The sequence below is a fragment of the Formica exsecta genome, unplaced genomic scaffold (genome assembly GCF_003651465.1).
Source record: "Formica exsecta isolate Colony F162 unplaced genomic scaffold, ASM365146v1 scaffold2374, whole genome shotgun sequence".
In the NCBI taxonomy this organism is placed as follows: Eukaryota; Metazoa; Arthropoda; class Insecta; order Hymenoptera; family Formicidae; genus Formica; species Formica exsecta.
This window is the reverse complement of record NW_021849654.1, coordinates 14,552-30,875: the sequence shown is the minus strand read 5'-3', so window position 1 is coordinate 30,875 and position 16,324 is coordinate 14,552. Positions and strand designations below refer to the sequence as shown.

At 32.8% G+C, this 16,324-nt stretch overlaps 3 protein-coding genes across 4 annotated transcripts; 2 read left to right on the top strand and 1 right to left on the bottom strand.

Annotated features, from left to right (window-relative positions):
* The first annotated feature begins 135 nt into the window (after positions 1-135).
* On the top strand, positions 136-4,692 carry LOC115236006 (general transcription and DNA repair factor IIH helicase subunit XPD). The gene is made up of 13 exons (XM_029808185.1): positions 136-415; positions 493-592; positions 1,275-1,529; positions 1,632-1,865; positions 1,943-2,066; positions 2,152-2,248; positions 2,331-2,464; positions 2,563-3,092; positions 3,169-3,344; positions 3,484-3,763; positions 3,850-3,960; positions 4,066-4,164; positions 4,261-4,692. The coding sequence occupies exons 1-13, from the start codon at positions 411-413 to the stop codon at positions 4,393-4,395; spliced, it is 2,280 nt and encodes a 759-aa protein (XP_029664045.1). The 5' UTR covers positions 136-410; the 3' UTR covers positions 4,396-4,692.
* On the bottom strand, positions 4,434-9,657 carry LOC115236007 (lactoylglutathione lyase). Of its 2 annotated transcripts, XM_029808187.1 has the most exons (12): positions 9,522-9,616; positions 9,174-9,230; positions 8,580-8,875; positions 8,424-8,491; positions 8,080-8,259; positions 6,878-7,061; positions 6,397-6,786; positions 5,938-6,219; positions 5,709-5,841; positions 5,318-5,594; positions 4,984-5,201; positions 4,434-4,876 (listed from the first exon to the last, which is right to left on the bottom strand). In XM_029808187.1, the coding sequence occupies exons 2-12, from the start codon at positions 9,183-9,185 to the stop codon at positions 4,784-4,786; spliced, it is 2,133 nt and encodes a 710-aa protein (XP_029664047.1). In that variant the 5' UTR covers positions 9,186-9,230; positions 9,522-9,616; the 3' UTR covers positions 4,434-4,783. The 2 variants fall into 2 exon arrangements, with proteins under 2 accessions (XP_029664047.1, XP_029664046.1); XM_029808186.1 differs by lacking the exons at positions 4,434-4,876; positions 4,984-5,201; positions 5,318-5,594; ... (3 more) ...; positions 6,878-7,061; positions 9,174-9,230 and having other exon boundaries at positions 7,800-8,259; positions 9,522-9,657.
* A 3,651-nt stretch (positions 9,658-13,308) lies between these two features.
* LOC115236009 (transcription initiation factor IIB) lies at positions 13,309-16,324 on the top strand. The gene is made up of 5 exons (XM_029808189.1): positions 13,309-13,431; positions 13,867-13,977; positions 14,058-14,244; positions 14,325-14,795; positions 14,871-16,324. Exons 1-5 carry the CDS (start codon positions 13,415-13,417, stop codon positions 15,030-15,032), a joined length of 948 nt encoding a protein of 315 aa, XP_029664049.1. The 5' UTR covers positions 13,309-13,414; the 3' UTR covers positions 15,033-16,324.

Below are 16,324 nucleotides of genomic sequence, written 5' to 3'. Positions count from 1 at the left end.
AACCTGCTACATTCGAAAACGCTATCAATAGGTTTGTTCGCGTTGCTTGAAATTCCCAAAAAGTTCTGCACTGAAAATGAGATAAATATATATTCGGATGTTGAAGAAAGTGAAAGCGAAGATACTGAGTGCAAAAAGTTCAAGCAACGCGAACAAACCTGATATATATAATATATCTATATACCATAAATATAAAAATACAGAAATATTTATAAATATTTATAAATATTTCCCATATTTATAGTATGTACAGAGTGATACATACAGTTTCATAAGTTTAGATAACACGAAAGACGAAAGAAGATGTAATTCATTCTATACTTCATTTGAAATATTTTTATCCGCAGACGCGTGACATCTTTTTCTTTTCTAAATATTATATATACATGTAACAACGCGCGAATGACATTATGAAGTAAGTTGAACAGCTTTTTAAATAAAAGATTATATTTGTCTTATATACTTATTTTTAAACACACATTTTTATTTCAGGATAAGTGTTGAGGGATTGATTGTATATTTTCCCTATGATTATATTTATCCGGAGCAATATGCATACATGCTTGAGCTCAAGCGTGGCTTGGATGCCAAGGTATTCCTCTCTCTCTCTCTCTCTCTCTCTCTCTCTCTCGCGATATTTAATTATTAGTTGAAATATGGTTTTGAAAAATGACGGGACGTCACAGTACCTTGCTGGAAAACGCCCAAGGCAATGCTCAACGGTTGTGTCTCCTGAACGCGCCCATTCTTTAAGGCCCTTGCATAATGCTAAGCGATAGCGATAGCGCTAGGCGATATCCAATGAGAGCTTTGCTTTTCCGAAAAAGCAGAGCTCTCATTGGATATCGTCTATCGCTATTGCTATTGTCTAGCATTGTACAAGGGCCTTTACTCTTTGAGCATACTTAAGCCCGAATCACACTAGCGGCTCGCGGCTGCGATTGCGATTGCATTTGTGATTGTGATTTGCTACGCTCCAATCATACTTGCAACTGGTGCTTTCTGATTGGCTGAGGCAATCGCAATCGCGAGCCGCTAGTGTGATTCGGGCTTTACATGTCGGACACCCTGTATAATAGGTTTGTTCGCATTGCTTGAAATTCCCAAAAAGTTCTGCACTGAAAATGAGATAAATATATATTCGGATGCCAAGGTATTCCTCTCTCTCTCTCTCTCTCTCTCTCTCTCTCTCTCTCTCTATTTTCCTTATATATTGTTTTGATATTATTATGCTGAATATTAAGAAAAATTAACAAAATTATGTTATATTTTAGGGACACTGTCTATTGGAGATGCCTTCAGGCACTGGCAAGACGATAACATTGTTATCTCTCATTGTAGCATATATGTTGGAGCATCCATTAGATATTACAAAACTGATTTATTGTTCTCGAACAGTACCAGAGATAGAGAAAGTTATAGAGGAATTGAAGAAACTTATAGACTATTATGAAAAAGAAACCAAAAGCAAGCCAAAAATTGTTGGTTTAGTTCTTAGCTCTCGTAAGAATATGTGTATTCATCCTGAGGTAATTAAAATGCTTTATTTGAGTCTTTGTAGAATTGATTATATTGTAGTTAAGTATTAAGAAATTAATTGCATTTTTTATATTTCTTTATTTTATATATAGGTTAGTAGAGAGCGAGAAGGTAAAATTGTAGATGGTCGTTGCCATTCTCTTACTGCATCATATGTACGAGAAAGACATAATTATGATGAATCTACACCAATTTGTAATTTTTATGAAGGATTTGATATGGAAGGTAGAGAGCAAATTATTCCTCCTGGTATTTATTCCATTGATGATTTGAAAGATTATGGAAAAGAACGTAATTGGTGTCCATATTTCCTTGCAAGATTTACAGTAAGAAACTTCATAAATCTTTTTTTATGCGCACATGATTTAAACTGTGTGATAATCAATACTCTTTGGATTTTCAGATTTTACATGCACAAATTGTAGTTTACAGTTATCATTATTTATTGGATCCAAAGATTGCTGAAACTGTATCCAAAGAACTAAGCAAGAGTTCGGTAGTTATCTTTGATGAGGCTCATAACATTGGTATAAAAACCAACATTGTGTTCATATATTAATATAATATTCACAATAATTTACAGTACAATATAAAGTGTGTTATAAATTTTAGATAATGTTTGCATCGATTCCATGAGTGTGAAAATAAATAGAAAACTAATGGAAAAAAGTTCAACTAACATACAACTTTTAGAGAAAACTGTAGCTGAGTAAGTGTCTCAAATTCTTATTTATTATTAGGATTTAAATATATAATCTCTTAGATATATAGTCAGCTATGCTTTGATTTAGAATGAGAGAAGATGATGTAAATAAATTGAAAGAAGAATACAATAGACTGGTCGAGGGATTGAAAGATGCTCAATTACAGAGAGAAACCGACGTCATTTTAGCTAATCCTATTTTACCAGATGAAATACTCGAAGGTTAGCAAAAATATCATACCTTTTGCACAAGAGAAAAATACTGTTCTATCTAACAAATTAAAATCTTTCTTAAAATGTTTATTTGGACATGTACACAGAAGTCATTCCGGGTAACATAAGAAACGCAGAGCATTTTGTCAGCTTCCTAAAACGATTCGTCGAGTACTTGAAAACTCGCTTACGTGTCCAACACGTCGTGCAAGAGTCACCCGCGGCATTTCTGAGGGACATCCAAGCGAAAGTCGCTATTGAACGGAAGCCATTGCGATTTTGTGCCCAAAGATTAGCATCTCTTTTACGCACAATGGAAATAACAGATCTAACAGATTTCTCTCCGATAATACTGGTGACGCACCTTGCGACATTAGTCTCCACATACACACACGGTTTCACGATTATAGTGGAACCGTTCGACGACAAAACACCGACGGTTTTAAATCCAGTTTTACATTTTAGCTGTCTAGATTCTTCTATCGCTGTCAAGCCTATATTTGATAGATTTCAATCTGTGATAATCACTTCCGGAACACTCTCTCCATTGGATATGTATCCAAAAATCTTAAACTTTCATCCAGTCATAATGTCGTCGTTCACAATGACATTGGCTAGACCATGCCTTTTACCTATGGTAATTTAAAAAAAAAAGATATCGGAAATCAAAATAATCTTGATATTTTATTAATATTATTCTATTTTTGCATCAGATCGTCGGCAAAGGTAATGATCAAGTAGCCATCTCGTCCAAATACGAGACACGAGAAGATGTGGCTGTTATAAGAAATTATGGCCAATTGTTGGTCGAATTTGCTGCGACAGTACCTGACGGCTTAGTATGCTTTTTCACATCGTATTTATACATGGAATCTGTGGTAGCTGCTTGGTATGTATATATATATATATATATGTATATGTATATGTGTGTGTGTGTGTGTGTGTGCGCGCGCCCGCGCGTGTGTATAGGGTATAATGCTGAAATTTTATAACAATAATTTTTGTATAAATTTGTTATAACATTATAGGTATGATCAAGGAGTTGTGGATCAACTTCAGAGGCATAAATTACTCTTTATCGAAACTCAAGATTCGGCGGAGACCAGTTTAGCTCTGATAAATTATATAAAGGCTTGCGAAAATGGTAGAGGGGCCGTTTTACTCTCTGTGGCTCGCGGAAAAGTGTCCGAAGGCGTCGACTTCGATCATCATTTGGGAAGGGCTGTGCTGATGTTTGGTATACCTTACGTGTATACGCAATCGCGAATCTTAAAGGCACGTTTAGAATATCTCAGGGACCAGTTTCAAGTGAGTGTAATGTAATGTTAAAATTGTCATAGAGTGACTTTTATATACGCAAATAAAATATATGAACTTCTGCAATATCTTTACAGATACGAGAAAACGATTTCTTAACTTTTGATGCCATGAGACACGCCGCTCAGTGCGTAGGACGTGCGATTAGAGGTAAAACCGACTATGGTATAATGGTGTTTGCAGATAAGGTAAATATCCTTTAGTTGAAAATAGTTTTTATCAGTATGCGCGCGCAAAAATGTTTTTTAATAAACGATTTAATTACAATTTTCTCTTATATTACATTATTGCAGAGATTTTCGAGGATAGATAAACGGAGTAAATTACCGAAATGGATACAAGAACATCTAAATGACAGTTTATGCAATTTATCTACTGAAGAAGCCATACAGGTAATTATAATTTCTCATTTGATAGTAGGTGCAATTAGTGATTACAATTTTGTTTGTGCTTTATGCAATCAAAATGTTTATTTATATAATTTCCAGATCAGTAAAAGATGGTTACGACAAATGGCACAGCCATTTACACGTGAGAATCAGCTTGGTTTGTCATTACTGACAAGAGAACAACTTGAGAAAGAGGAGGCTGCCAAAATTGAACAAAAAGCGCAGCAAAAATGATAGTGTGACACTAGGCCGAATAATCCAGTTTACTTAGGCAAAATAATCTGCATCATTTACAGAAAATATATTTCATGCTGTTTGGTTGTACAAATGCCTAATTATAATTTGTACTTTTGACCACAATTGTATTCTAAGTAAAATATAAGTAAGATATAAGTAGTATACACTTTTCTAAGATTAACAGTACGTATTTTTTCTTGTTTATGTAAGCTTACTTCATCAAGTTCAAAAATTTATTAGCAAGGTTTATTAAGAATGCAATGCAAATTTAAAAAAAAAAAAGTTTAATAATAAAGTATCATAGAGCGAACTTTCTCTCTCTCTCTTTTCTCTCTCTTTAACAGCGTATAAAATACAACCGTATCTAAAAATAATTTAGCTGATATCACCATCTTACAAGAACTTGATCACCGTCTTGTATCGAATAGTAACTAAGTTCTTGCAGCGGTTTATCCAATGAAATTTCATCATTTGATAGCTGGAAAATGTTACAATATAGCATTCATATATATATAGTTATTAGTGAAAAGAGTATATATATGTGTGTATGAATGTGTTTTTCTCATCTAATAATATTAGACTTACATCTTGTGAAATAAATGATAGAGCAGGTATTTTTCCACCAGTTTTAAAAAGTCTCTGAACAAGTCCGATCATTTTTTGGACTTCCATGTCTTTAAGCAGTTTTCTTTTAATTCCTCTAGGCTGATGTGGATCATCTGGACATACAAACTCCACTGTTATCACATTGGAAACCATTTCTACTTTTGGTTTAATTGAGGGAATATTTGCAATTCCATATTCTGAAAGTATAAAATAGATTTTATTTTTATATATATTATAATCAAATTTTATATTCTATAAAAGAAGATATTCATCATATCAGAAGATAATCTCATAATGTAAAGTTTATACATACTATCAATTAGTATAGGATATCGTGGATGTTCATTTATAAACGATATCCTATTCTCTGTTTCCAGCCATTTTGGTAGATATAATTTTAAATAATCATATTCAGCGCCTCTCCTTTCGACGGGAAATATCTCTGTACCATTTAAGATTTTTAATTTCGCTATTCTTGCAATTATTAACTGTCGAGCAGTCTCTACAGTTTCATTCTTCAAGATGGGATTTTCTTTGAATTTTAAGTCTTCTAAAATTGGCAATTTATCCAATTCATTAATTGACTGCCACTAAAAATATACCAAATAATGATTCTATTAGAAATTTTGAGATATAAGATTTTTTTTTTTTTTATTTCGTATATTAATATATTAATATTATTCGTAATTTAAAAATACATTTACCTCTGATATGTGGTTTTCGGAAATATTTAAGTGACGTAAAATAGGAAAAAGCTCAGTTTTGTCTATTGATGTCAAAGATGATGGAAATCTAATTTTATCTATTTTATTTGAATTCAAATTAAGATATTCTAAGCTGTAAAGAAAATATTATTTTTCTTAATATTATGCAAATTATGTAAACTGTACGTTTTTTCGATATTAAAGCTGAATATTTTATAATGTATTTTACCATGGAAGGGAACCTAGTTTAAGTATCTCATCCCAACTTGATATTAAATTTCCTTCGAGTATTAATGTAACTATTTTCATTAAATTAATATTTGTTATTGTCTCTTCTATAGTCGTAACAATATTAAAAGAGACTGAGAGTTCTTCAACCAATGAAAACATGGATATACATTGTTGCATATCAGACCAATTATAATTCATTTTAGCTATGGTTAGGTGTTTTACTGTTGAAAATGAGTTTTTCAGTGCTGTCACATCTTCTTCAAGAGGCAGATGGTTCTCACTGCAAAAATAAAAATCTATAACTAATTTTTTTAGAATTATATGAATATATCAATTTATCAATATATAACTATTATAGATATTTACATTTCTAACATCGAGTTCAATATCGCATATTTAATAGTCTAGAAAAGTTTGAAAAATACAATCTCAAAATGAACAGCTTTATATGATTCACCTGACATTGAGACGAATAAGAGAATGAAGCTGAGAACATATATCCGCTACAATTTTCCATGAATTTATTAAGTTTTTAGATATATCCAGTTCTTTCAAATTAGGACACAGTTCTTTCAACTCCTCTGGTCTTCCTGCATCGCTTACACACTGTTCCCTCAGCCATACTATTTTCAATTGATCAAATTTACTTTGCTTCTTATTCACTTTAGAGAAACCAACGAAATCTAGGAAGGGTGCATTGATTTCCTTTCTTAGACTCGACACTTCATCCCTGTCTATTCCTGCTAATTCATCATCGATCAGTCCGTAACGCATTTTGATAGCTTGTGGACAAGATATTCCAAACTTGACTTTGCCTGGTCGTATAAAAGAGCCTGATGTGGAATGTCTATCAAACATTATATCCATAGTTAGTATGTATAGAAATACAGATTACTATATTGCCATTATTAATATAATAGTTGTTTTATGCAATTTACCTGGCTTGAAAATATTCTATTCCTTCGTATGTACCATTGTGCTTGCCACGAGTCGAATCGTCCCAATCTATACCCAACCACTTTCCCTTTGTGTTTCCCACAGGTCCGACGTATTTCAATGTACCCCGATATCCGTCACACTCGATACGGCTTGAGATCTCATATTTTTTATCTTCTACCATACCTGACAGATATCACACACAATGACAGTTATTCTCATATGGGGTAAAGAAATGTAAACAAATATATCTCATTACTTAGAACGTATGGATATAACTAACAAGAATTTAATAAGTTAATTTTATATATACATAATATTATAATATATACGTAATAAAAATTTTATACGAGAATACCTATATATATATATATATATATATAAGAGTAAACACGCGCTTGCTTTAGAGATTGCGGTTGACAGTAGTGTAACCTAAAATCCAGAAACGCGCATTGAAAATGAGGAAAAAATAAAATCGCAATCTTGCGCTATCCGCGTGATATACGTCAGGTAGTATTACGGGGAAACAGTAACAACGAAAATCGCGGAAAACCGTTTGTAAATGATAATGTTGGGAGGAAATGTCACATACGGCAATTTGCTGTCTCTATTCTAAAAGATTTGTAGTAGAAGATATTTAGAGATGTTTATCGTCAGTCGATAAATATAGTCATTTTTATCGAATATTCTCGATATTTTTTCTATATTGTTTTATAAAAATATCGACTATTTTTGAAATATCCATATTTTGATGAATATTTTAAATTGTAAGAATAATAAAATAGATGTTCCGATAAATATATATAAATATAGCATATAGATAATGCAAAAATATAGATTAGATAGAAATATTGAAAGATTAATATGTTGCATGTATTGTAACTTGGATTAATCTAATTCTGCAGTAAAATAGTGACCATATGCAAATGAAAAATAAATATTTTGATTTTATTCATTGAGAATTTGGTAAACATTACATATTCTATACATATATAACATAATGTAATATAAGAGAATGTACATTGCTACAAAATATAGTATACATAAATATGTATCATTTCACACTCTCATTAACTTATATAGATTTTGGCTTGCATCTATGTACTGATTTTGTTAATGATCCAATAGTTACTTGATAAAATATTATGTCCCATTCATTACATTTGAAGGTTTATTGCTTCAGAATGCAGGATATGCTAATGGCCTAACACAGTTTTGGCAATGTTGGAACCATTCAGTATTTCGATCCAGTAACCATCAGGATCTTTAATGAAAGCGAGTCCCTTCATCTTGCCATCATTTGGTTTTTTTACAAATTCCACATTTAATTTTTCAAACCTCTCGCATGCTTTTTCAACGTCAGGTACCGCTATCCCAATGTGACCTGTATTTTAAGGAAAGAATGTTATTTTTATTAGGATTATACAACAAAGATTTAATTTTTTTCTTTAAATAACACCAGTATATCCAAATTTTCTTCAATTTAGATAATTGTAAACAACTTTAAGAATAATTAAAATATTTGATCATTTTTCTTTCCCCCCTTACCAAATCCTCTAGGATCTGAATTTCCATTGTGATATTTTGCATCAGGATCTGTTTCTGTTCCCCAATTACTAAAATACAATTATTTTCTGTATAAGAATGCATTAACTTCCAATTTCTAACATAATTTATGAAAAACCATTATGTAAAAAAACTTACTGAGTTAGTTCTATAGTTGCTTTTTTACTGAATGTCCACTCAATATTTTCTTTTCTATCGGTTGGTATTTCTTTCTGATTCTCGTATCCAAGAAAATACAAAGAAAACTTCATTTCTGGAAAATCAAGCTTTTGCAGCAATGTCATACCAAGTACTTCGGTATAAAAGGGTAATGATCTTCTTGGATCTTTGATACGGTACATTGTCTGTTGCATAATATATCCATTTGTAGCAGGATCTGGAGGCTTGCAAAGCTCACGGGTTTCACTATTGGTTAATCCTGATGGTTCACCCATCTGCAATTACAATTATTATTCTTTTATTATCTAAAATAATGAATCAATTCAATATCTCATTTGTGTAATATTTTTTTAACTGTTATAAGTAATTTCGTTTCTGATAATATATACATATATTATTTAACTAATATTAATACACATAATTATAAAGCAAATATGAAAATTATAGTATATTATATGTATCTCTCGTTCCTGTGATTAATTTTTATATTACATTACATTTACGTTGACCATGGGCATGTTATGATATTTTTAATATGCTTTTTTAAAAACTTATCAGCTGTGTGAGATATACTTTTATTTGCATAGTCTACGGATAAACTCATTAGCCTCTATCAAGGACACTTATTCTCTGCAACAATACACACACAGTACCACATTTGGAAAATAACAAAAAAGATCAAATTTTACAAGACCCGATAATTAGTAATATACATATGTTATTTATAATATATATCTCCGCATAACCGTATTTTACACAATATTCAGGTTAGACTATTAAAGTCTAATCTTTTTATTATGGAATAATTCTCACGAACGAAATTCAGCCGGGCAATTCTGGGTACATTTTTTTCTTTTTAATATGCCTCGCCTTTGTCAGTTTTTTACATCTATCAATTAAAATTTTATTCCAGGTTCCTACCTTTTACGCGAAATACCAAAATATGTAAATACAAAGTATGTAAATACAGCACGGTATATACACTGGGACTGGGAACGTTCACATGCGAGATGAATGGGCGCGTTCAAAAAACATAACTGTTGAGCATCGTCTTGTCAACACTCGATGTTGATTTGTTGGTTCTAGAAGTAAGAACCAATCACGTTCGATTGCTATTCAACGGTTGTGTCTCCTGAACGCACCCAACGATGAATACGTACTGTTACGTCCTAGTGACGCTCTTTCTCTTACTATACCTAGGTTAGTGAGAAAAGGATAGCTCTCTATTTTTATAGGGTAACCTGCTTCCACCGGCTATACCCATAGACATAGACATAGTATATCTAGACCGAGTGTTGAGGAGTGGGAGCCGAGGTGCACGTAGAAAAGGACATACTCTGTTTCGTGCCCCTTGCGTTCTCTCTCTACATAATGGTCGTGTTCCGATATTCTGCCAGTACCGAAAATCTATAGTATATGTGACGTAAACTATAGATTTTCAGTACTGGAAGTGAATATCGCATAGACATAGTATATCTAGACCGAGCGTTGAGGAGTGGGAGCCGAGGTGCACGTAGAAAAGGACATACTCTGTTTCGTGCCCCTTGCGTTCTCTCTCGTTTGCACGTAGCATGACGAAAGAGAGCGTTATGCTCTGTGCGAGCGAGAAAGAACGCAAGGGGCACGAAACAGAGTATGTCCTTTTCTACGTGTATCTTTACCCCCACTCCTTAAATAAAGGCAAACGCTCGGTCTAGATATACTATGTCTATGCCCATAGATAAATTTCAATCTTTAATCTTCAATCTCGATCTTCAATATGTAGTCTGATACGGGCTTTAGGGCCATCGCACAAGCTTTTCCATAACATGTTACGTTACATTAAGTACTGACTGTAAACCTAAATTCATACGTAACCTTAAACTTCAGTCAACGCACAAACAAAATTGTAACGTAGTATGCTTTTGTTACGTTACGATTTTCTCTGTGCGTCGACTGAAGTTTAAGTGCCGGTCTACAATAAGTGATTTAAGCCCTAAGTCGCTCGCACGTAGCATGACGAAAGAGAGCGCTATGCTACGTGCGAGCGAGAGAGAACGCAAGGGGCACGAAACAGAGTGTCTTTTTCTACGTGGGCATCGGACTCCTCAACACTCGGTCTAGATATACTATGTCTATGGTGCAAACCCATGGCAGCGGAAAAGCGTAACGCGGAACAAGAGCGGACCAATCGTGAGCGTAGCGAAAACTACAGAACGCTCGCGATTAGTCATGCTCTCGTTCTGCGTTACGCTATTCCGCTGCATGAGTTCGCATCCTAAGAAATTGATCAATCACGATCAAGTATGAGGAGAATACTCGACTGTGATTAGTCAATTTCTTAAGGCTTAAGGCTTAAATCACCTATTGTAGATCGGCACTAAGGACCGTGGCACATAAAAAAACTTAAGCAGTAAGATTTAAGACTTAAGAATTTCAACCATACGGAATTTTCAGCGTAGCTTACGTTTCAATATGGCTGCCTTACTGTTCGACCGTGATTGGTCAATTCGCTTACGAGAAAATCGTAACGTAACAAAAGCATACTACGTTACGATTTTGTTTGTGCTGTGCCACGGCCCTAAGATTACGTACGAGTTTAGGTTTAGAATCAGTACTTAACGTAACGTAATGCATTACGGAAAAGCTTGTGCGGTGGCTCTTAAGTACAATTTTAAGATATCCTAAACCAATCACAGAGCCGTATTAGCATTTTAAGACATTACTTAAAGGGCCGTCTACAATGGCAGTAACAAGGCTGTAAAACTGCCATTGTAGAATGCCCTTAAGACGGTCTTAAAATAAGAACTGACTATGAATACCGGCTATAGACTGGATTGAGTATTGCGAGCATAGACATAGGCCGGTATTCATAGGCCGGTATTCATAGTCAGTTCTTATATTTAAGACCGTCTTAAGCACAATCTTAAGATGTCCTAAACCAATCACAGAGCCGTATTAGCATCTTAAGACATTACTTAAGACGGTCTTGAAATAAGAACTGACTATGAATACCGGCCTAAATCTTCACGCATAAGCATATGTCTGGAATGTCAAAAAATATATATGGGGCGGTGCGTAGCGCCGGACGTATAGAGTCGCAGGCTGGTAATCGAGAGAGATTCAAGGTTCGATTCCGCTCGGGTCCCCCCATCCTTTTCCATATGACTCAAAAAGAAGTTTTCACACATTATTCTATATATAATGCCCCTAGTTTATCATATATTATCCTATCGATGTGATATTATAAAATGGACGACAAAATAATCGAAGAACAGATGAAAAAGATGTTGACCAAGATATTCAAATATGTTTTATTAGTGTAATTTATATAACACAGCCTCATTAGTGAAGAATCGTTTAGCTTTCTTTTTTTCTATCTTTCGACTTTCTTTTCAGTTTTCGAAGTAACGAAAACGTTTTGGTATCTCTTGTTCTTGCTAGTCAAACAGTTAAGAAATCCGTAAACTATAGACCAGACCATAATAGTAATAATACACCATATATAATAGCGTAATTCCTTTATTCTTATAGAACTGTATTACCAAAACTACCCAAACTGAGAAAAAAATAGACAAAAGAGAAAAAAGATCAAACAATAAGAATTTTTCTCTGACAGCTATAAAATTGAAAATTGATTTTACAATCATTTAAATTATCTTTATTCCGCTTTTAATCATCAATTTCAACTTTCAAAAAAAAATAAACGTTAATTTGAAAAACAAAAAAAAGTTTACACGTTTAGAATTAAAATATATTTCTATATTTCACATACCTTTGATAGTTAATTATAAAAGTGTATTTTTCAAAATCTATTCCTGATTTCTCGAAGATTAGATACTAATTCATGAAAAGGGATTCTCTCCAATTCTTTTTATCATAAAATGCTTCCGCGATTTACAATATCAATATTTCAGATAAAAATTATTTATAATAAATATTACATAAACTAAAAGAACAAATAACTAAAATAACAAATTATATTAATTGCTAAATAGATTTACAAGCAAATCAATTTATTATGTCTGTGTAAAACTTGAAAACTTTGGTACTTTATATAAATCTTCAGTTGCCAATTACGAAGATTAAATATCCCATTTCACAGAGATGGATTTCTTTCAATTCATTTTAATTCGTCCATCTTTTATCGGATCACCTTGCGCGCATTTCTTTCTCGATTCGTGCAAATCTAATACGGCTCTGTGATTGGTTTAGGACATCTTAAGATTGTGCTTAAGACGGTCTTAAATATAAGAACTGACTATGAATACCGACCATAGTCAGTTTTTATTTCAAGACCGTCTTAAGTACTGTCTTAAGGGTCGACAGGAGTGACGGTGGAGACCTCTCGCGGGAAGCCGTGAATTACGAATTCGTAGTCTACGGCCGGTATTCATAGTCCGTTCTTATATCCAAGATCGTCTTAAGTGTGGTCTTGGGTCGTCTTAAGATCCCATTCAACCAATGAAATGGCCGCATAGTATCTTAAGATCGTACTTAAGACGATCTTGAATATAAGAACGGACTATGAATACCGGCCGTAGTCTTAAAACATGAAATAAAAAAAATAATATGTGCAAATTATATTAATTAATTTATATTTATTTATAGCTATTTAACCTGTTTCTGTTCTTTGCAATATTTTGTCAAAATTGAAATATACCCATCACGTATACGTGGCTATAATCGCCATTGTTACGTTGCGCATGCGCGAAAAAGGGAGTCCGTCTAACAATATTGGTTCGACGATCTCACATACTTTATACACTGTGACTGTAGTAATATTGGACAGGTTGGATCGTTGGATAGGGGCAAATGCGAAAATCAGCGAAAATATGGCAAGTTCGTCACGGTAAGTTCTGCATAATTACAATATTATTTTCGACAAATTATTATCGATAATGTAATAATTGTCAAACGAATCGTACTCTAGATATTATCGATAACGAATTAAAGTAAAGGTTAAGATCGCGTATAGTTATATGAGATTTTATTTACTGCACCAAGTGTACTTTCAATCAGCATAAGAATAAATTAATTGCGCTAAGACTTTAGACTGTAAAATAAATTTCCTTATAGAAGTAAAAAGCTACATTATGCATCAATATATTAATAACATTTATAACTAGAGATGCGATTGCGTTGAAGAAGTTATTTATTTGTTTACATTTGCACAATCATGCACTGTTTATCTATTGCCTGATTATGTAATTTTACTTAATATATAGAATATTTAACATATAGAACATAGATTTAAAATCTTTAGTCTTAAAACTGTTTTTTACAGAAATGATACAAACAAGATTTGTTGTTACGCACATCCAGATGCCCCACTTATAGAAGATTACAGAGCGGGAGACCAGATTTGCTCGGAATGCGGATTAGTTGTGGGAGATAGGTAACAGCACTACAAATAAGAGCATAAAATTAATTATATAATGAATATAATATTCTTATATTTATTTTCTAACGCCACAGAGTGATAGATGTAGGTTCAGAATGGAGAACGTTTAGCAATGAAAAATCAGGAATAGATCCATCTCGTGTCGGTGGACCGGAGAATCCTCTTCTAAATGGTGCAGATTTATCCACAATGATTGGACCTGGAACAGGCGCTGCGTCTTTTGATGGCTTTGGTACTGCCAAATATCAAAATCGGCGTACAGTCAGTATTATATTTTCTCTTCGAGACATTGCACAATGTGCGAATTGTATTAAACTTAGCAAAAATATATATTCTTTTAGATGAGTAGTTCTGACAGAGCTCTGCTTAATGCATTTCGCGAGATCAATGGTATGGCGGATCGTATTAATTTGCCAAAAACTATTGTGGACAGAGCTAATACGTTGTTTAAGCAAGTGCACGACGGCAAAAACTTGAAAGGTCGCGCAAACGACGCGATCGCTTCCGCGTGTTTGTATATCGCCTGTCGACAGGAGGGCGTACCGCGCACATTCAAGGAGATTTGTGCCGTCAGCAAGATAAGCAAGAAAGAGATCGGGCGATGTTTCAAGTTGATTCTCAAAGCTCTCGAAACCAGCGTCGATCTCATTACTACAGGCGACTTTATGTCCAGATTTTGCTCCAATCTGGGTCTTCCCAATATGGTGCAGAGGGCCGCTACACATATTGCCAGGAAGGCTGTGGAGATTGACATTGTACCAGGCAGATCGCCTATTTCAGTTGCAGCTGCAGCGATTTACATGGCATCGCAGGTGTGCAAACTATATTCTATAAGAACACAGAAGTAATACTGCATTCTATAACCTGCATTATTTTATCTTATACAGGCTTCAGAAGATAAGAGGTCGCAGAAAGAAATTGGAGATATTGCTGGTGTTGCAGATGTTACAATCCGACAATCGTACAAATTAATGTATCCACATGCTAGTAAGCTCTTCCCAGAAGATTTCAGATTTGCCACACCGATTGATCAGTTACCGCAGATGTAAAGTTAGAAAAGACTTGCTTTATTTTTTTTGAAGTATATATTTGATCATTATATTATATTTTAAAGGACTAATTGTTTTCCATCACAAGCAATCAAATATAGGTAATCCAGTCATTTTATTCACAAGGCACATTCCTAAGCAATTTATACAGTTCAATTTTTTAACTTGTGGATAACAGCAAGTTAATCTTTTTCTTTTCCTATTCTATTTTATTTTGTTTCTCAGAAATATATTGGTGCCTGGATAGTATATATTAAATGTATTTTATAGTTTATGTGTTCTGCTGTATAAAAATTATTATCTAACACAGTGCATATTTGTTGTGTATGCTACATATGATACTTTCTATCATTTTCTTTTTTATTTGCAATTTTATAATGTATAAAATATAAAGAGAGAATTATTTATTGGATGATTTTTTTTTTTTAGAAGCACTGTGTAAGTAAAGAAATTTTTATAAAATGGCCTTAAATTAAAATTTGAAAATTACACGTATATATATAGTTAATATCATTATAATAAATTATGTAATTAATACTGTGTGTAGTAGTAATAGCATAGGTCATAGGTGTAATAGGAAAAGAATAATAATAGGAGTAAAGCAGGTGGATCTATGTCACATCTTTATGACACAGATCGATAATGTTTTATGATATCATCTTGCTATTTTAATGAAGTTAAATGAATAATTCGGTCCAGTATTTGACATTAGGCATGTAATATCTCATTTGATCTTACTTTTTCAGATCTTTTGACTGAAAAAACATTTGGGGGGCCTTGGATTTTGTCTAATATACTATGTGTATATATACTTATAATTACACAATTATAGTTATATTAATTGTATACAATTTTCTATAAATGTATATAATTAATACCATTAATATAATTATGTAATTAATATATAATATAAATGATATAATGCCTGCATATATTTGCAAATCTGGAATATATTAAAATATGTACGAGAACGAAAAAGAGAGATGTATAACAAAAATGATGGATTATACTAAACTCTGTTTTCTAATTGTTTTATTTTCTTCATCTAATATAATATTCGAAATTTTTTTTTATATACACATGCAAGTATTGTTTTGTCATAATTGAGAGCTGGAGAATATTGTATAATAAGAATATATAAAATTTACTGTGATATATTTAAAAAGTGAAAAAAGTAAAACTATGTATATCGCAAATAACTCTAATTTGTCAATTTATATCTGAGTTTGTCAAAGATTTCAAAAGCTGTTAAATAAGGCTGTAAAGTATTTTTAAACATACAGATTATATAT